The sequence below is a fragment of the Dicentrarchus labrax genome, unplaced genomic scaffold, assembly GCF_905237075.1.
Source record: "Dicentrarchus labrax unplaced genomic scaffold, dlabrax2021, whole genome shotgun sequence".
NCBI classification, from domain to species: domain Eukaryota; kingdom Metazoa; phylum Chordata; class Actinopteri; family Moronidae; genus Dicentrarchus; species Dicentrarchus labrax.
The window spans coordinates 11,983,473-12,005,631 of NW_026136720.1; the positions used below are offsets into that span (position 1 = coordinate 11,983,473).

At 39.4% G+C, this 22,159-nt stretch overlaps 2 protein-coding genes across 3 annotated transcripts in view; both read left to right on the plus strand.

Annotated features, from left to right (window-relative positions):
* Positions 1–1,581: 1,581 nt before the first annotated feature.
* LOC127353367 (high affinity choline transporter 1-like) lies at positions 1,582–16,846 on the plus strand. 2 transcript variants are annotated; one of them, XM_051382541.1, is made up of 9 exons: positions 1,585–1,905; positions 8,814–9,003; positions 9,131–9,244; positions 10,492–10,647; positions 10,761–10,909; positions 11,151–11,297; positions 12,454–12,607; positions 12,977–13,194; positions 13,300–16,846. In XM_051382541.1, exons 2-9 carry the CDS (start codon positions 8,820–8,822, stop codon positions 13,813–13,815), a joined length of 1,638 nt encoding a protein of 545 aa, XP_051238501.1. In that variant the 5' UTR covers positions 1,585–1,905; positions 8,814–8,819; the 3' UTR covers positions 13,816–16,846. The 2 variants fall into 2 exon arrangements, with proteins under 2 accessions (XP_051238502.1, XP_051238501.1); XM_051382542.1 differs by lacking the exon at positions 9,131–9,244 and having other exon boundaries at positions 1,582–1,905.
* Positions 16,847–18,615: 1,769 nt separating this feature from the next.
* Positions 18,616–22,159, plus strand: part of igf1ra (insulin-like growth factor 1a receptor) — a 76,764-nt gene continuing 73,220 nt past the window's right edge. The window contains exon 1 of the mRNA XM_051382543.1: positions 18,616–19,804. Coding sequence (XP_051238503.1) covers positions 19,699–19,804 — 106 coding nt within the window. The 5' untranslated portion in view covers positions 18,616–19,698. The remainder of the gene's footprint in view (positions 19,805–22,159) is intronic.

A 22,159-nucleotide genomic window follows, 5' to 3' on the forward strand; every position in this document is an offset into this window, starting at 1 on the left:
AGATTTGGCCACTTTCCCACGCATTTGGGATTTCCCCTGAAAGAAATTAGATATTGATTAGATAAGGAAATTAAATATGGGCTCTGGCGTGAAAGCTTTGCTATTGAAATCAAGAAAAAAAATATATAAACATTCCTCAACTGACTGAATAAATGCAGTCTTTTCACATTTTTAGCAAGTTAAAAAAAACACTTTAATAAGGGTGAAAAGAGAAATCTGTTTTATTATTGTCCTAAGGTAGGATAATTAATGATATTTAAACTTAAAGTATCTTGAACCATTCATGACAGTGTATGTAAAACTACAGGGACATGAGATTGGTATAGTGTGTAACATTTAGGAGGACTTATTGGAGGCTCTAGATAGGGCCGATTGTGTTTTTCACACCTTTCATGGCTGCTGTAGTTTCTCCCTCACGCTTTGAAAGGGAGGATTCACACTCAGCCTTTAAAGGACCAGTGCGTAGTGGGACTTAGTAGCATCCAGCAGTGAAGTTTAAGATTGCAACTAACTGAACATCGCTCGCGTCTGTGGACCTCTAAGGTTTAAGATATGTTTGTTGTTTCCTGCTTGTGGTCCCATTGCTGTCTTTCTCACTCAGGTCTTGAATTATGGTGTATTTAAGTAACTAGTTTGAAATAAGGCCGAATAAAATGAATATGAATACATAAATAAATAAATACATTTTAAAATACAAAACTTGTGGCCATAGTGTTACAGTTACAGTCGTGCTTTACAGGACTATTGTTTAGGATTTAGTTGCATCTAGTGGTGAAGTTTCAATCTGCAGCCATACACAGCTCAGCATGGAGGAGAAACTACGGTGGCGGCAAAACTCACGAGAAACATGAAAAGACCCTGTCTAGAGTTAGTGTTTGTCCGTTCTGGGCTACTGTAGAAACAAGGGTGGTTCAACATGGCGGCCTCTGTGGAAGAGGACCCGCTGCCTCCGTATAATATATAATAAAAGACCTTTAATCTGCAAATCAAATTTGATATCATTATAAATATACTATATTATACAAGATAAGATAGACTTTATCGATCCCACTCTGGGGAACTTTATTCACTCCAGATACAACACAACACAGTAAATAAGAAAATAAACATTATATATATATGAATAAGAGTTACATGTACACTAAATACCGCTTTTTATAAACACATGTGACTGACACTGACATTATATTATACTATTATTATACAGGTGACTAAAATTGAGCCAAAAAACCCATTTTGGTGGAAGACATGTAACATTTACTCCACACAGCCTGAAAGGTTGCACAACAGTGGGTAGTAGGCTACTGTGCTGGTGGTGTCTCGTTTCGAGCATCATGTTTCTCCACCCTGGTAAACTCAGTGAAAAAAAAACATTAGACATAATGATGTATTTCCACGTTTTCTTTTTTCTTTTTTTGGTGAGGATCACGTGTGACGGGTTGAAATTATAACTGACAATATACTGCCACAGATAACACTTCCTTATATTATGGCCCTACGTCGAGGGTGCGTTCAAGGGGAAAACGTTTTTATTCACCACCACACCGGTTAGCAACCATTTTGAACCAGCGGGTTGACTGCAATTGTGCGCAACGTTTTCACAAAGGCGTGTAAGATGTTTCGCTGCCGCAACACTTTCGATTTGGTCATCCAAAAATAAATTAAAAGGAAGTAGCGTGGTGGCTGACACCCATTTGCAACAGCGATGTAAAAACACGCTGCTACTAAACCTTCTTTTTTTTCTAAAAACGTTTTCTGACGTTTGGACTGCGCTGAACACGACCCCAGGTATCACGTTTCAAAGCGACAACAAAAGAGAAGGATTGTCCAGCGGCGAGATTATCGACCCTGAACCGCACTGTAGGCAGCAGATGTGCGCTCGCAGGAGTCCGGTTCTTCCGAAAGGTAAGTTACGTTATCTTTACACATGGGATCACCATTTAAACATCATCTCTTCTTTTTTATTCTTATTTATCTTTTTTTAAGGGTTATTAAACACATCAATATCATAAGTAAAATCAGGTTGGATCAATTCAGTTCATTTGGCCGCGGTTGTGTTAACATTTTATTTTATTTTATTTTATTTTATTTTATTTTATTTTTTTCTCCCCTGCTGCGGGTATGATAACGGTTTATAACGGTTGCATTAAGCTAGCTCACAGGTTAAACGGGGACTGACGTTAACGTTAACCGGAGGGGGGTCTAAAGCATGCAGCTGCGTTTTATTATAACGTTAGAGCCGAAGTGCAGCTTAGATACCTGAGCATGTTAAACTGCTAGGTTAGATTAAAAAATAAAATAAAAAAAACCCACCCTAATATTCAATAAATCGATAATCATATAGATACGAATTTAACGCTACGATGGTGATTTCTTGTCCTGATCATTAGCTGTGCGTCTCGGTGGCGTCTTGGCCTGTGTAGTCGCTCATGTTAAATCGCCTTTTTTTTTTTTTTTTTTAATGAGAGGAGATATGGTGCGATGGTTCTTATGAATCTGTATGACAGAGAAATCATCTGTGAACACAACCTGGGGGGATTGGGGTTGTTTAAGGGTGATTTCTAAATTGATTTAAACGTGAATTTGTTGGTTGTACGACCATTCAATAACGCCGTTTCGACAGAGCATGTTAATGTTACATACATATTATAACGTTACCCTTCATTGTTCCTGCATTGAGGGCGAAATGCTCTTCATTTCTGAAGGAAGGACTGTTGGCCTACTTTTTTACTCCACCGCATTTTTTTTTTTTACAGCCATGGTTACATTGCAACATACATGTTTAGCTTATAAATTTACAATGTATTGTTGTAGGTGAAACCAGCTCCAGTAGGTAAAACAACTCCACCTCGACCAGCAATTAGATGCTGCTTAAACATTAATAACAGTAACATGAATAATCCAGTATTACATTACTCTGAAAGGGGCGATCCTATCTGTATGAGTACTTTTTGTTGGTAATATTCCAGTACTTGTGGTAGAGCATTTTTTATATTGTGACTTAGGTAAAGGATAGAAAATATTGTAAATATGATTTATGCTGGACAAGAAGGACTTGTATCCGGAAAGATCCAATGGTATACAAGTTTATGGATCTGTATCCAGAGATGCATATCATATCATATCATATCATGTTACATCATATCACATCATATTAAAATAAATTCTGTCAAATATCCAGTATATAATCTTCTGCATACTGTCCATATGTTTGACGGATACAAATGTGTCACCATCTTAGATAGTACTGCATTACTGTACTGTTTGTGCATTTATTTATTTATTTATTAAGGATTCTACCAAGATTGGCATTTATTTTACTAGTAGAAGCTATCTGAAATCAATCTAAGCATTTTTTAATGACAAACTATACTGGTGTTTATACACTCTCTCAGATGGAATAAAATGAATGAATGAATTAAACATTAGGTCCAGTGTGTAATATTTCTATTGGCAAAATAGAATTTATAGAATAAAATATAATGGATGGAATATAATATTCATTGGTGCATAAGAAAAAAAAAGAATAAAACAAAATAAACATGAAAACAAGTACAATACATCAAGAAACATCAATAGGAAATTTACAATAATGTATGAAAATAATATTATATAGACAATACTAGATAATATGTACAATATATATTATTTTAAATGGAAGCTGTACAGTTTGCAGGAATGTGCAAAAGATTGCTGTATTAATCTTGTGGCGGTAACTGAGAGGCCGGCGCTGGGAAATGAGAAGCCGACTATTCGCATTCGGTGATTGGCTGGTCATTAGCTTCTGAGGCTGGAAATTAGCACGTGAGGCTAGCAGCCCACTGGATCAGGTATTGCCATGGCTAGCTATTAGCTTCCATTGCTGGCTACTAGCACACAAGGATAGCTAGATTATCTACTGATTTTGCTGGTCACTTTCTTCTTTTTGTATTTTATTGGCAGATTTAAAAGTCCAGTATGTAACATTTAAGAGGCCCCATTGGCTGAAATTGAATATAATATTCATAGTTATGTTTTCATAACCTGGATATAGCAATCATTGTGTTTTTGTTACCTTAGAATTAGAGTATTTTTTTATAGACATTGCGTATCTCGCTATGTTGAACCACAATGTTTCAACAGTAGCCCAGAATGGACAAACACTGGCTGCAGATGGGGCCACCATAGTTGGACCACAGGTCCAGGAGGGATGGCAGATTGCAGCTGATCACCTTCTTAGTGGAGCAAATGATGCGCTGCAGTCTGCCCTTGTACTTGGCAGTGGTAGCAGCGTACCAGATGGTGATGGAGGAGGTGAGGATGGACTTGATGTTGGTGGTGTAGAAGTGCACCATCATGGGGGTGGGTGGGGATAGGTTCCTCCTGAAGTCCACAACCATCTCCCCCTTTAGAGCAGTGAGCTCCAGGTTGATCTGGCTTCACCAGATAGTCAGTCTGCCTCCTGTAGGTGGAATCCCCACCAGAAATTAGCCCAATGAAGATGGTGTCGTCTGCGAATTTCAGGGGCCTGACGGACTGATGACTGGAGGTGCAGATGTTTGTTTACATCTGGAGAACAACAGATAAGAAAGAACCCAGCCATGGAGGCATCCGGTGCTGATGGTCCGGGAGTCAGAGACCTGTTTCCCCAGTCTGGTCCATCTGCTTTGCGGGGGTTCTGCCTCTTACAGAGCCAATCAACGTCCCTCTCCTGAAGGCAGAGTCGTCATTGTGATAGAGGAGGGGGTGGTCAAAGATGTGTGTAGTTGTGGAGAGGCCCAGACTCCTGCTGAGCTGGGAATGGGGGAGCTAGTGAGATGGGGATGGTGTCACGGGGGATGGTATAAGGACTGTCCCTTTGTCTTTCAAATCGATCTCGTCCGTTTGCCAGGAAGTCGTTGATGGAGAGGGGGGTGTTAGGTTTGTAGATAGTCAATTGTCAGAGCCTCTTCCAGACAGAACCAGAGTTGTTGGCTGAGAACTGGTGTCGGAAGTCATTTGGAAGATCCTGCTCTCCACTGCTGATTGTGCAGATAGATCCGCGTTATATTCGCTCATTTCCACTAACCTGCAGTGGAGTATTATGAACTATGATGAACTGTGTCCAGGTAGACCCCCAACTGTGACTTCTTCTAACCTCCAGCGAGAACCAGAGGAAGGGAGGCAAATCAGCCTGGCCCATGCCCATGGCCAAGTGCCTGTTCACAGCTGTGGCTTAAATACAGTTACTTAAACACACCATCATTAGGGACCTGAGTGACAAAAAAACAAGGGGACCACAACTAGCACACAACAAACATGTCTCCTGGTGATGTGAAATGTATTTACCTATGTGATCAAACCATAGAGTTGTATACATGACACATTGAACGGTATAAGATAACACAAGCAGAAAAGAGTTACAAAGTTAATGAAGTGACTGCTACTGAATCCAACACACTGGTCCTTTAAGGACTAAATAATAATATACCAGTTAGCCTACCTAGATTTTTCTTATAGGTCATGTTGACACAGACAGTGTCAACATGACCTGCCTTTGATAACAATAACTTTTCTGGAACGTATTGTCTATCATTAACAAACTATAGAGCATAGATTTGGGTTCGAACTTACCACCAGCCAAATGTTGGTAAAATATTAAAGTGGCTATTAAATAATGATTTACTGTTGAGTGGCTGGCGAATTTGAACAATTATGTGTCAGTGGCTGGTAGATATGTTTTTAAAAGATAATTTTCCACCCTAGTAACTACACTACTTAAACTGAACTCAGAAAGCTAAATAGAATTTCAACCAAACCATAGTTTGGTTGAAATTCTAACTATCTGCAACTTTATTTAATTGGAGTAATTCTTTCAAGGAAATTATTCTGGTAAACTCAAACTAAAATAACTCCAAGAAACTTTATTCCCTACAATTACTCCTAGATTACAAAGCTCTTTCCAGGACACCGACAGTGAACTTAGTAGGAAATTACGGATCTGTGATTTAAAATAAAACATGAGTAAGTCTGTGTCCCAACATGAAGGTCTACACACTATTTCAAAACCCTTCTAGAAAAAAACTAATCTGGGTAAGAAAGACTGTATCCTGGTAGGATTTGAAAATACTGGAACCAGCCTGATGAATTGTGTTTTTAACTGAAGAATCTAAAATGCTAAAAAAACTAATTCCTAGAAAAATTACAAAGGATGTGACATCAGGATCTTCGATGGTAGCGTGACCCTGGCTACATGCTTTCTATTCATATGGAGCATCCCTTGGTGATGCCCCCCTCTTTGACGGTGTGTAGGATTTAGTGGCATCGAGCGGGGAAGTTGCAGATTGTAACCAATTGAACACAGCTCGCATTAGTATTTGACGACCTGGGAATGAGAACCGGCTGTGAAGTGTGTGGGAGGGAACTATGGTGGCCGTGAAACTACAGCCAGTGTTTGGATTGTCCATTCTGGGCTACTGTAGAAACATAGCAGTTGGACGGAAGGCGACCCACGACCTCTGTAGATAAAAGCAGCTCATTCTAAGGTAACAAAAACACAACAATTCCTATATTCAGATGATTAGATGCTAATGAAAACATATCTATGAATCCTGAATTCCATTTCCAGAAGAGTCTCCTAAATATTACACCCACTAGACCTTTAATCAGCTGTTTTTTGTTGTTATGGGTCTCAGGCTTAAACTGATGATGTGTGGGCTACTTTCTCTTGGGCCTTCTCTCTCCCACCTCCTCTTTTACAGCCTCGATATGACTCGTTCAATCAGGAATGTGCCCAGAGGTGCTAATTCAGGTCATACCATGGCTCTGTATCAATCTCAAGTAGAATCCCAACAGGTGGTACTATACACGTGTTGCCAACTACCCAGCAATGATGGGATGGCCAAGTGAAGTGTGTCTTTCTTCATCAGCAAGGATTTGTCAGTAGTAAATATAGTTCAAAATGAAGTTAAATAATAGGGTTATGCTACAACCTAGGTTTTACAAATGAGAACCAGAGTACAGTACAGTGCATTACAGCGGACTAACAAAGACTGTTTCAGCTGAGTTTTATTTTGTTATGATGTTTTTATGGAGTCTGGTGGCGAGTGATAGTGATATCACGGCTGTTTCTGGTTAAACAAAAGGTATATCTCAATAGGGATCCTTTCCATAATATTGTTAGATAACAATTTGAGCCTGTCAGTGGCAAAAACAAGCACTTTTGGTGGATTTACTTTTAGTGGATGGGCGCATTAATGTTAGCTTACTTGCTGTGGCCAATGTATCCCTTTTCACAGATATTTTCACATCTAACACGATGAATCATGGGTTTATTTTGACCAAACCAGACTGTGGAAAGACAAAGATAGTTTGGGGGATTTTTATTTTCTTTCTGTCCCATTGTTTTGGTTTGAGATCCTGGTGCTCTAGTGCCACATCAAGTTATTTTGTATATATGGCCTTAAAAAAATGTGTTGATGATGATGTTTACATTATTGTTAAAGATATTCAGTCAGTGGCGGATATATTCCCTTAACGCAAACCATGCCCAACACTGTTGGTTAGTATGTAAGAAGAGTTTTGTTAACAATAATGATAGATAGCCACGTATCTATTCAGGTGGCTTCCTACTTGTACTACAAGTTGTAGGCTATGAATGCATAGTTGTCAAATAAACTGATTGAACTTTGAAGTGTATTTTACCAGATAATAGTTGAGTAAATCCATCATGGCCCGGTTGCTGTCCCATGGATTCATTGGATCTATTGGTTGTGTGTTATATTTTGTCTTTCATAGTTTTTAGCATTTGGTTCTGAGTAGATCAGCACTTCATTTAAAGTAAGAGAGTGACCCAGAAACACTGTTATTTTATTCTGAAATACAATAATATTTGATTTGTGTGGGAGACCATCGAGCCTGCACAAATTTGCATTATTTAGTTATGTAAGACCTGGTGGACACTGGATGCTATCCATAACCCTTTGACTGGTCATTATGCAATAAATTATAAATTGTATCTCTTCCTATAGCCTACATACATGCATTGTCACAGCAGTGGCTGTATTATTAACACACAGTGCCGTCTGACATTTAATGCATGTCAGCCAAGGGAGTATGATATTTATTCCTTATCACATTTAAAAAGGCAATCACAGGGGTGCCCTGGTATCTCACTGGTAGAGTGTGTGCCCCATGTACTAAGGTTAAGTTGTTACTGCTGTGACCTGGATTGGCTGTATGTAGTACCATCTCTCTCTACCAATAAAGATAACTAAATCCTGTCAGGTTCAGTAGCCCAGGTCAGTTTATTATACAACTATGCATGGCCTATAACTTGTAGTATGCAAGCTAGCCAAGTAGACAGATGGCTAGCTATCATTATTGTTAACAAAGCTATTTTTAGGTATCAAACAACAGTGTCAAACCGCTAGTCCGCTACCTCATTTTAGCATAATGTAAATATTATCAGTGCCTCTTTTTGGTAAATGTAACTATAGTCTATTTTAGACCTTCCTTTTGTGGTTGTTGACGTCAAGAATGTTTGTTTGCTATGATTGGATGAACACATTTTTGTCCTCTTTAACTATGCATGACTTTACCTAACTAGGGAGTAAAGGAGGAAAAAAATCTTGTACTCTACACTGGGTGTGTGGTGGAGGCCCGTGCAGAGCCTGTTCACAGCCTGTCAAGGTCAAGTTCAGTAGGTACTAACTCTCACTGGGAGTTGTAGCACAGCCCTGAAAAAAAAATGTTTTTGACTGCGGCTAAACTAATGACAACAGCAACAGCTGTACCTACTGTGTTTCATATGTCACATGTTAGTGTAATTGATGGACTGTGCATTGTGTAACCAGGCAATCATGGCAGTGAACGTCCCTGGACTGGTGGCTGTGGTGGTTTTTTATATTGTCATCCTGGTAATTGGGATCTGGGCATCTCGAAAATCCAAGAAAGTGGAGAAGACATTTGCTGGCAGCAAGAGCGAGGTTGCTATGGTTGGAGGCCGCAACATCAATGTCCTGGTCGGGGTTTTCACCATGACAGGTAGAACTTTTACTTTTATGTCTGTCATTTAGTAGTGCTTGATGTGTGTTCCTTATTGTGTGTGCTCTATGCTCCCTCCTGTGTTTTGTTGCTCAGTTGTCACTTCATTTCTGTGGTTTTCTTCTAGCAACATGGGTTGGTGGAGGTTACATTATGGGAACTGCTGAGGCTGTTTATTCTCCTACTCAAGGTCTCATCTGGGCTATGGGGCCTCCTGCATATCTTATCAATTTCCTTTTGGGTAAGTATCTGAAACAAATGACGCTTTCTGTACGGGTAACACAGAACAGAGGAAGAGGTGATTGTTATTGTACCAACCTAACAAGATTATTACACCATTCCGAAAATATATCTGACATTTTGAGAAGGTTTTTTTGTTTTATTTTGGGTAAGTAGTGGCACCCTGGGGTTGTATTTTCAGCATTCACAGGATGTGATAGGTCAAATGTGCTTTTGAGTGTGTGTACTTTTTGCTGATTCACTTCTTAAACTCAGAATTACAAGGAATACAGCAGCCCTGGTAACATGTGCATCTAGAAACAAAATATTTGATCTTTTCAAACCATTTACCTTATCTTTGTTTAGTTTTGTTGTGGGCTTTCACCTTTCCCAGCATCCACTGAACAAGATGCAGGGTAGAGATCCTTGACTCAGACTCAGACAGAGTTCAGTCAAAGTGAATGTCTGCAATGACTAATCTAGATTTTTAACATATGGAAAGCTACACAAATTAAATAACTGATAATCTAATACTTTGATTGCTTATAGAATAAAACACAGATTTTTAGGGTGAGGCATACATTGTCTTTTAGGATTGTACATTCCTAGCTGATTATTTTGTGCAGTATTATACTTCCATTTTTTGTCAAGGTTCTTTCATACACCATCAGCAGATTGTTGTCTTATCTAGGCCTACAGACAGACATTCACACGTACATATTCGCACTTACGGAAAATCATCTAACCTCCTTCTTTATGGACAGGAGGAAGGCGCCCCCAACAAAGGGAGGATTTGTACACAGGCATTTTCCATCCAGTCAGATCCAAACCCATGACCTCTTGGTGTGAGGTGACAGCACTAGTAACAACTGAGCCACTGTGTGCAGAAAATATCTGATGACATTTCAGTCCATACCTAACCTGCAAAAGAAAATGGCAAAATTTCAAATATTTTATATAAAGGATACTTGAAACTAGGGCTACAACTGATGATTACAGTCATTATCACTTAATCTACTGATTATACCCTTGATTAATTCTTATATGTGCCAGCAAATCATGAAAAATGCCCATCACAAGTTATCAGAGGCCATGACAACATCTTAAAAGGTCTTGTTTTGTCCGACCAATAGTTCAAAACCCAAAGAGCGTCACTTTATTATTATTTACTTTAATGATTTAACGAATACTTTAAATCATTAGAATATTTTTAATGACAATTTTCTCTTTTTGTTTCATTTCCTTGTGTACTCTCTCTACTTTCTGAAGGAGGATTGTTCTTTGCAAAACCTATGAGGTCGAAGCGCTATGTGACCATGTTGGACCCATTTCAGTATCGCTATGGCAACATGTTCACTGCAACACTACTGCTTCCTGCTTTGGTCAGTGATATTTTGTGGGTGGCCTGCATCCTTGCTGCTCTTGGTAAGTAATACTTTGTAACTATGTCTTCATGTGTCAGCTTTAACATCTAATCTCAACGCTCTCATTACATTTTTGTATACCATCACTGATTTAACGTTCTGTGTGTTTTCCAGGAGGAACGATGAGCATAATTCTTGAGCTGTCGTCTGCCCTCTCCATCATTCTTTCGGCAGCCGTCTCCATCATCTACACATTTTTAGGAGGCCTCTACTCTGTTGCATATACTGATATCATCCAGCTTTCCTTCATCTTTGTCAGCCTGGTGAGAAACAGAGGAAGCGCAGAGGGAGGGAAATACAGAGGGAATGCAATAAAGCAGTGAGAGACATAAATGACTGAGAAGAGAGGGGGAGTAGGATGGTGGGAAGGCAACAGAAATAATGGGACTTACAATATGTGAGATACATAAATACAGTCATGATGAAGTATGATAAGAAATGTAAGAAATTCAATAGATGACATGACAGTTTTGCTATAACAGTTGTTTTTTTTCTCTGTTTCAGTTTCTCTGTATTCCTTTTTTGCTACTCAGTCCTGCAGTTACTGACATCTCACAAACAGTCCACCTCAACCAAACAAATGTAAACTCATGGATAGGAGAGTTGAAGCTGGCAGATGCAGGAAAATGGGCGGATGAAATGCTGTTATTGGTTAGATTTTAAATGTTATTTTGTGTCATTGTGTGTGTAATTGAGTTAGGCAATTGAGCATCCTAAGCTGAAACATTGCACCACATCATTTTGTGTTTCTTCAGTATAGGCTTCCCATACATCCCGGAAAGCCTGTAATTCATCATTAGAGCTTTTCAGTCCAACCTGAAGCAGCTAAATGGAATTCAGCCATAATTAATGTTATAATTTACACCTGTGCTTTTCCTTCTGTGACATGTCAAAATGTCTTCTGTGGAAAAGGCCTATTGAAATCGCACTTCGGTTCAGGATATCCATCATAGCTGGCTTGCTCCTCTGGGCTCAACAACTAATGTCACTGTTGCGTTGTAATATCCTGTAGTTAGAATAGACTTAAATGTTTGAAAAAAGGATTGTTTTCAGTGCATGTTTGTGTGTGCGCATGTGCAGCAAAGTTTAACAGAATATGACTTTGTTACCTATGTTTTTAATATAGCTGTAGTAGCTCGAGTGGCTTTTTTGACAGTGGATATTTTGACATTCAGGAACAGCACCACTAACAGTGATGATGGCTCTGTTTCATTTAACCAAGTCAATCTTAATACTTACATGCTCTTATGTACATTGACATAGTTATTGGTGCTCTAATAATTCTCCCTGTCCATACTGGAAGCAAAAAGATTCCCTCCTTACGTAATTCCAATGTAAGTGCTAGGGGAAAAATCCACAAATCCAGTCTTTTTATTGAACAGTGTCTCCCTTTGAATGCATATTAATACAAAGAGGCTACTGAAAAAGAATACGTTTGGATTATACTTTACGTCTTCCATTGGAATGGGGATCTCGTTATGGCCAGTATATGGACAGGAGAGGCATTTGCAGCGACCAACAACTCTTACAAGTTACATATGGGCGTGTGAGTTTTGTTATAAGGCTCAAAAAAGTGTGAACCTGTCCTTTACCACTAAGTCATGCTAGTAAATCCACATGCCACAATACCAGGGCCCTGGAACTGGCACACATAAATGTTATCTAGGAGTTATTCGTCTTATTGAAATTAATATGTGTTTAACCTGTCTGTCTACTGTGAGAAAACTCTATTTTGTTAACAGCATGAATTTCCAAGTTGTTCACTGACAAAGCTTGTGTGTTTTGTGTGTGCATGCGTATGTTGTAGGCTTTGGGGGGACTGGCCTATCAAGCTCTATACCAGAGGATCCTCTCTGCAGCCTCCTCTGCTCAGGCTCAGGTCACATGTTTTGCTGCTGCTGGGACAGTTTTTATTATGGGAATCCCTTCTGTTGTCATTGGAGCGGTGGCTGCCTCTGCAGGTATACATGCGTGTAAACACTCAGCTGTGCTCATACAGTACACACTTATATTTTCAATTAGACAACATGTTGTAACACTTAGATCCTACTACCACGGTTAATGGCATGGGGTGATATAATCTTGGTTTCATTTGTATGTGTGTGAGCATTCGCTTAACTATTAACATGTCATAATCAGTATGTTGGGACATTTACTTGTTTTCAAACATTTAGCCTCCTTCTCCCCAGTGCTTTATTTATTTATTTTGATGCCATCACCATAATCTTAAAAGCTTCTTCCCCTCCTATTATTTTCTTTTCTCTCAACCCTGGCTTTGTCTTTCTCTACCACTATGTTGCCTCTTCTCTCTTGCTCTCCTTTTCTCTAAGACTGGAACCAGACAGCGTATGGTCTACCCCCTCCTTTTGAACGAGGGGAGGCAGGAAAGATCCTGCCACTGGCCCTGCAATACCTCACACCCAGCTGGTTATCAGTGTTAGGCATTGGTTCTTTGGCTGCAGCAGTTATGTCCTCCATGGACTCTGTACTGCTGTCCTCAGCATCCATGTTTACACAAAACATATACAAGACGACTTTGAGGAAGCAGGTGTGTGCGTGCGTGCGTGAGTGTGTGTGTGTGTGTGTGTGTTTGGTTCAGCATGAGGCAAAGGAACTCAATTTTTATTGTCCTTCTCCTCTCTCTTCCTCGCAGGCCTCAGAGCGAGAGCTGCAGAGGGTGATCCGTGTTAGCGTGCTGCTGGTAGGCCTGGCAGGAATGGGCCTGGCCTTTGATGATGACAGTGTGTTCGCCCTCTGGCTGCTGAGTGGGGACCTCCTCTACTGCGTGATTCTCCCACAGCTCATCTGCGTGCTTCACTTCAGCTGTGCTAATATCTACGGTGCTATTAGCGGCTTTGTAGTGGGACTGCTGCTGCGTGGGCTGAGCGGGGAGCCAGTGCTGGGGATCCCACCTCTCCTCCTGTACCCTGGCTGGAGAGAGGAGGACGGAGTTGTCACACAATACTTTCCCTACAGGACTCTGGCCATGCTTTGCTCTGTAATAACTATTATTGCAGTGTCCAAGCTGGCGGAGCTGGGCTTCTGTCACCAACTAGTTCCGCAGTCCTGGGATTTACTAGGGGCGTTTGAAGAGAAAAAAGAGGCAGAGGGGGAGGAGGTTTCTGTTCCTCAGGAGAAAAATAACAGTATCCTTAATACAAAACTGTAGGCTTAAATTTAGTACAACCTCAGCCAAAGTATATACAAACTTCTTTTTATGCAACTTTTTTACCAACCTTCTTCTCCGCACAGACGATTTACGCACACTCTTATATTATGTGTATACTGCACATGTTGAATACTGAAGTATATGCTTTATATGCACCGACCTCTGACCAGCAGTATATTGAGAGTGATTCAGGGAGGCAGTAGAGACATGTTGGTGTCTCTTTGTAACTGAACAAACGCCACACATGAAGACCTCAAGATTCTGATCTTAATGTCAGAATTCACATGGTCCTGATCCTCTTAAAATGAACCTCTTTCCTCAATCCTTAATCACAGTTAACATTTTCATAGTTTCTAAATCTAGTCCTCTCCACTCAATCCTGTTCAGTAAATTATTCTCAAGCCAGTTAGTGTTATTTAATTGTGTATTTTCTGAGAAGTAGTTTAGCCTCTTTGCATATATTAAGCACTGAAGGGACAAAGCAGTGCTGTTGCAATACTTGAGACGCTGTGGTTGAGTGTTCCTCAGAAACAAAGAATCATGCAGGAATTACCTGTTGATAGATGTATTTACCATTATGTTATGTTTTAAAGGGATCACCAATGAAGGACCATCAAGATATAGAATTACAATTACTATTTTTAAAGATGTTTTGTGATTTCAAGTGTTCATAAAAATGAAACAATCCGTTTCTAATCTTTGCATCTGATGGAATCTGTGTCTTTTAATGTGTATTTGTGAGTAAAAGAGATTTTAAAAAGACTAAAAATGGTACCTAAACACAAGCTACATACTCAAATTGTTACATAAATTACTGCATATAGGGTACACTATTTTACTACGTTACCTTTAAAAAAACAACGCACTTTTTGTCACCTGCAGCCTTTAATTACACCACCCAAAAGTATGCCCCTTTGTTGCCTTTAGAGCAGGGCCGCCACAAGGTTCAATTTGGCCCACCGGATGATTTAAAATTAAATCGATGATTATTTTTCATAATTTGAGCACAGCGATTAACAATCTGAGCCGATCTGTGGCTTTTAATGGATGTATTTTGAGGGTGCACAATTGCCTGCAAGAATTACGTTGTAGCCTGGTTCAGCGAGTGAAGTTCAGAACTTGTTGTCTTGTTTACTTTTGACCCAAGGCCCACCATTAAGTTTCAGTTGTGGCCCCTTAAGGGAAAATGTTTGGGCACCCCTGCTTTAGAGCAATGCCGTGACTTAGTATTTGACATATACTCTAACCACAGTTCAACTGCAATTCCACCTTTGTGGCAGCAGAGGGTGACACCTAAACACTGAAGGGACCTCAAGAGTCTTAACCTGACTGACTCTCACGAGATGGTGGTTCCCCCCCAAAAAAAAAAATCCTTAAAACTGTAATTTGAAAGTACCAAAAAATAAACCGGTTTTTCACAGCTTTTGCGACACCATATCAGAAGACCTTCTAGGACAGGCTTGTAGTTTTGATTACTTTATTAAGCAAGTGTTTACATTACATGATGTTCATTTTATTATACACCACATAAATGATGTTTTAAAAAACCGCATATTCGCTCCTTTCACATGCTGCTTCGGTCGTTGCGCAATTCAGAGTTAGTAATGAAGCTTCGTTAGCATTCATTATAAATGAACAAATAACAGGACTGGTTTGAAGTAAAATATTGCTTTTCTGGTGTATTTTATGGCAATATATTAAACTAAAGTGATATGTCAACATTGCTTTAAATTTTAAATTAGTGTAGACAAGGTAGTGGTAGAGTTCACTTAATAATTCGTTTCATTCAATGTTTTTTTGTCATAATCACAACACCCCTTTAATTCCCCGTTTTAAATTACAAGTTACAATAAAAAAATAAAAAAATCGTTTTTTATAATAAAATGGTATGGCAAATCCCACACGGTAAACACTTAAGTGAATAATAGACAGTAAGGTAATTAAAAACAATTTTGCATTCTATAAATCAAAAACTTATGTGAAATGAAAAAAAAAAAAAAACAGTTGTAGGCTATTGTACTTCTTAGGGTCTCTTATTGTCGGAGAAATGCACCTTAATGGCCGGTGATGTTTGACAGTGACATTATAAAACCTGCACCCAGGATCAAACGGGCTTTGCAATGAATAGCGACGCCCACTGCACACTGTGTTGTCACTGCTGCATGTCTGGGATGAATGAACGCTGAGGGCAGTGTTGGTACTGTAGTCCTCTCTTGAATGAAGGCTCCATGTCAGGTTTTACTTTGGGCCTGTGACGATGGTGTGCAGTGTAACCTATGGTACAGCTCCAGTGCACAAAATAGACTTCGTAGGTTTGAACGTAGTCCTGTTGACTCCAGAGGCAAGAAGTCTTATTATCTAAAAAAAAAGAAGAAAGAAAAGAAAGAAAGAAAGACAAAAAACATTATAAAGGGCGATTTTTGTTTAATTGATAAAAGGAATTATTCCTATTTGAAATAAAAAACACAGTGGGAGGGAACAGTTAATGAATCTCTAAAAGAAATTGACTGATAGGGTAACCGTTTTCCCCTTAATACTGCAGTTATATTTTAAAATCTAATAGAAAAGCTACTAAAAGAAAGTGGAGAATCCCATAATAGATGCATAAGTGCCCCAAAATCATACATATCACATTACACATAAAGTATTCAAAGTGTATTTACAAAAGAAATGCAAGTATGGCCTTTGATGAGTATTAATCCATGCTTTACCCTCAGTTTGTTCTGACCACACTGATTTATTCCCTTTGAAAACCACCAGTGGTAAACAGTCGTTTAAATGCAACGTGAACATGTTAACTTATTATAATAATATGTATTCATTACAAGGAGTCACTACACCTTTTGTCGCCTGTTCACCTTTATTATGGACAATGTTATCTGTATAACGTGTCATAAAATATTGTCATATAACACACTTCTGTTCAAATGTAACTAATTTTAAGCTTTTTTGTTTCACATTGATGGTGACTGCACATGCTTCTTTTTGTTTTTCATATGAAAAAAATGTAATAAAATTGAGCAAATTTGAATGGATGATGAGTAATGTACGTGGACGACAAGTCATGTCAGATTTCTTCTGAGTAAAACTCACATTCATTGCAAGCAATGTAATCATTTACCTCTTTCAAACACAAAGTTATTGAATCAACAGTGTACAACCTTGGAAGAAATGAATGTCAGATAGCATGGTCTGGATACAGTTGATGCATTTCCCAGCAAAGTTATATTTTATTTCACCTAACTTAGCTGCAGAACAACAGGATGTAACATCTCCGCATGTTATGTCAGTTAGTGGTGGATACTTTAATTAAACACAAATCTTCTTAAGAATATGCACCATGTAATATAAACTACAATATTTATGGTAGTAAAACACATTTTTACACATGCAGGGCACCTCTACAAGATGTCAGTATTAGGTAAAAATACATAAAACACCAAAGTTCTTCAAGAATTTAAGTCATTGCCTCACAGACAATGCAGTGCCTTCAGGGCCCCCGGGCACTTGCCCAGTTTGTAATCCAGACACCCACATCATTTAAGGGCTTCCGAACCCTTTTTTTTGCTTGTGACCCCTTACGACAAAGCAGGGTCTGTAAAGGATAACGATCCAGTATTTCACACGAAAAAAAAACTAAGATAATAAAGCCTGAAAGTCTTGGCGTAGCAGAATTTAGATGATCTACTAAGGGGTCTCTTTCACAAATGGCTGCCACTTTAACAGATTGCAGATATAAATTTGCACAGCTCTGGCATGCTCATGCATGGCTTTCAGGTACAGCATTTCTTTTAATTAGTGAAATGTGTTAAAATGAACATGAGGAGCAGGGTCGGAAGCTAGAGAAATATTCAAAGGGGGGCAGAATCATATGCTGATTTAATTGCAAACAATCAATATTAGTCAACATTGGCTTGGAAAAGCCCCCAAATGAAGACATTTCAACTCAAAAACATTTCATTATTGTGCCATATTAGTAAAGCATAAAAATAGCTTCCAAATACATGAATTGACATTGAACATTTCACTGAACTCTAGCCTGTCACTTAGTCTAAAATGTGGCCATAACAGATCATTAAATTAATTTAAATTTTAAAACACATTATTAAAATGAATTAAACTAATGTGTTAACTTTGACAGCGTTTAACACCAAACTGGCATGTTGAAATGGGTTCCTGGGTATCATCCTCCCCTCAGGTTGGGAACCATTGATTATAGAGATGTAACTCAAACAAAATTGTGATGTACTTTATAGCCTTGTAATTCTTTGGATGAATAAAACCTCTTAAAGCCCACCGGGTTGCCCGCTTGAGCAAGCTTTGAGCTGCTCAGATCGCTGGCACAAATATGTTTAAACTTTCTTTCAATATGGACATTACATCATTCAATCGTTCAGTTCATCATATGGAAACAATGAGCACCAATCAAATTAAATGATTTGTAGGTATAAGTAATAAACCTAGGGGTTTAAATTAACAGTTTAATAGGATTTCCTATCTTTGCTGAGCAAAAGTTTCGTACAAAAGTGGGTAAAGATTCCAAAATAAAAGCAGGTTGAGTTCAGTGACTGAAGTAAATAAAAGCCCGGGCTATAGATTGAAATTTGTCTCCACCACCCCCACGGTGCGGTCTGACCAGCATTCCGGGCACTGGGCTGTCTTGTTTGGCGTGTAGAGGGATTTCGGAAAACCCCGTGTCCTCTGTACCCACTCCGGGTTTTCCGTCCCGCTCCCGGCCACCTTATCCGTAGCACTATGTGTTTCTGAGAGAAGCCGACTCTTGTTTACAGCAGAGATTCCACGGAGGAGCGGAGACCCACAGCCTGCGTTCACCGTGGGCGAACCGTAGGATTTCAGCCTCTGGATTTTTACACGCGACGGGCGTTTTTTTCTCCCCCTCCCGCCCCCCCCCTCTCCACCTTCGGTCCCTCTCTTTTTTATTTAATGAGGATAAAAGGCAAAACAAGAGACACTCGTAAAAGGGCAACTCCTTGGACATATTCTCCCTCCCTAGCCGAGGTCGTCTAGCTGGAGACCCGTTGTCTTGCGTGGCACAAGTCTAGTGTTTTTCTTCGGCTACAAATCCCGAGATAAGTCCAACCCGAAGGACCTGGAAATTTGTTTTTTTTTAATTTTTGTAAAGCGACTTCTCACTGCGGGCAAGGACTGCGTGCTGGGGATCGACAGCCAGTGTTTTGGCTGAATGGCATAGGCAAAAAAAAAAAGAAGAAGGTTTTTCATTCATTTTTCAACCTCCCAGCCACCACCCCTGTGGATCTGGACGTGTTTTCTACCCCACTCCCCCCACCCTCCCCTCATACGGTCATTCACACGGGGGATTCTTGCGAGCGACACTGGCGTTAATTTATTATGGTGGTATAGGCCACTAATAATAACAATTAGTCTGATATTTGGGTTGTTATTGCCAGGCCTGATACGCACTGTACGCGCACTGCTGTTTTTAAGAGATGGAGACTGAAGATGGGGATTACCATCATTTATCCAGTAAAATCACTGGCTTGTGTGCCATACCAGCCGACGTCAAAGTATCCTGTGATTGGCAAAAATAGCAGACTGTTTTAGTGTCTCCCCCCGTCCCCCCCAACCCCCCCACTTCAAAGGAATTCCCTGTTATAACAATTTATACACATTTATTTATATTCTTTTAGAGCAAACCCTGGCAGAGAAGCACACCACGCATCCGCAGGCTGCCATATAGACTAGCCTTTCTGGGCTACAGACATATTTATTTTCCCTTTCCCCCCTCCCCACATCAAGGTTGTTTTTTTTAAGGGGCTGGTGTAACAACCTTATTATTTTTTATTTACATTTTGTTCCTGACTTTTAATTTTAATTTTTTGGATTTTTTTGGAGAGCTGAATAATGTTAAGGAACATGAGATCTGACACACCAATGGGTAGCCCGACCTTGTTTTGGGGTCTGATGCTGTCTGTCTTCACTATCTGCATCTGGTCCACATATGGAGAGAGTAAGTATTTATTTTATAATATTTTCTTATTTTATTAAAGCATATTGGTGTGCATGCCCAGCTTAAACTCATGTAAAGCCATATTTTTTTTGCTGACTGATAATATGTCAAATGTATTTATTTTGTAAAATATATATATATTCAAAATCAGAGGAATACATTTTATATCAGGACTTAGTTACTCCATACGACAAACCTAGTGGGCATAGGATAAAGCTCACCGACGTGAGGCTTTTACCTATTTATCAGCTGAAGTCCATGTGGTAGGCTACAGCTGCCCGTCAGTGGCTGAACACAATTACGCAAAAAAAAAATCCGCCTCGTTGTGCGCAATGACGCCTCGTTGGATGAGACCGTTGTGTTTATTTAGAAACGGGGAGGGATACTAGGCACATGTCGCCGTAATCTTGGCGTTAGACATCCAGAGAGCAGAGGATGAATCCAGGGACCAGAGCTGAAGGTTACTACGACCATGTGGCCATTTTGCATTTCGTGGTGTGGCGCCGCTGCGCATGGACAAACCATTGCTTCTTAAAAGGCCATACAGTCATAAAACACACAAACAGAAGGGGGGGGTAAAACATATACATCAGCCGAGCTTCACTATAAACAGTCATCATGATGGGAGGAAATATTTATTTTGTGAGAAGATGATCATATTTTGTTTCCAGACCTCATTTTTTAGTAAACCTACAACCACATACTCTGTGTATAGCTATGTAGTGTTAATTAATGCCTTTAAAATACACCAGCACCTGAGTTTATGTGTGTTTAAGATCCAGTTTTAACACCATGCTCGTACACACTGATGAAAGATGCCTGTAGAAACAACATTTTAGAATATATACATATAAACCTGTTGGAAAAACACTGAGGAGAAGGTGAGGTTATTTATCATTTGTTAACCTTTTCCTCTTGAGCGTTTTATATGCTTTAAATAAAAAGAGAAGCTTGTATATTGCATTTAAATGTACTGTTTAGTCATTTAAAATGTTTTACACTTATATCAATTTTGCTGCCCTTGCTGTGATTTTAATGTTTTGTTTTGTGGGTTTTATTTTAAAATGGGTTTGTAAATACTCCAGCAAGCATATTTTAAGTTTTCCCATCTAATCTAAAGTAATTTTATCCAATATTTTGTATATAGCAGCCAGAATCAAGGCTGCTTTTTGCCAATGCTAAAATAGAACAACTGGGAATTAATGAGGGTCATTGAGCATTGCTTCTCTCTTCATTGGACGGTATACAGCCGTTAGATTTATTCCCTGACTGCTTGGTGATGATGTGCCGTACTGGGCTTCTCAGTGGAATCACTCTAAAAACTGTGTTGGGCAAAGATAATATCTAATCTGTCTAAAAACAAAAAATCTTTAGGCCAACTCTAACAGGATTATACACATGATTTAGCCAGTATTTATCAGACATACTAAAGAATTATGTGATAAGTTATATTAAGTTTTTAAGGTTGAAACAGGAACAAGAATGTGGTTTTACGTTAACAAAAAACATTGTTCTTTGTTCCTTTTTGCGACTTCCACTCTTAACACTGCGTCAAAGTCTTGATTCTTTGATGTTTTACCAGACGTTTATCATTTGCCTTCCAGTCAGTTAACTTCTCCAGGTGCATCTTTCCACCACGAGCACAGAGCTTGTGATTGTGCAGCCCGCGTAACTTGGGTGGCATGGCATGATTTGTTTGTGTATATATGTGTGTGTTTAGCCTTTTACGTCACTTCCGTTAAACTAATTTGTATGTTTCCTGAGAGGATATGTGGGATGGTGGAGACGACTTGGCATGGGAAGGAGACATGTAGACTGACCTCTATTAGCATTAAAATAGAAAGAAAAAAAAAACCCTTCATTTTAGCCCTATTGGTATGACTACAGCCATGTGGGGATGCGTTTCTTTGCAACCTCCTGAGCCAGTGAGACACCCATGAACGCAGCTGGGGGCTGGGAGACAAGTGGTTACTCTCAGATCTTGACGCACTGTGGTGTATAATACATCAGGCCTTCCAGAACAAAGAGTTCAGAGACAAAGACGGTGGTGAATATTAAGACAGGGATGGTTCTCTCACCAGTTTATCACTCGGGGATGATGTTTGCTTCAATGGGCTCTAAAGGGGGCAGCATTTCCAGCTCCTATCATCACTTAGTGGAAAATCACAGATATCCAAGAGCTCCATTTAGGGGGGTGAAAACTTTTTTTTTTTTTTTTTTTTTTTGCTCAGTTCGTTTTGATAATCTGTCCACACCAATAAAATGTAATTAAGCTCCCTTTTAACTCCCACCAGTAAACTTTCCATGCCATGGCTTCCAAGTATGCAGCAAACAAGTCTCTAAAAGGGAGAGAGA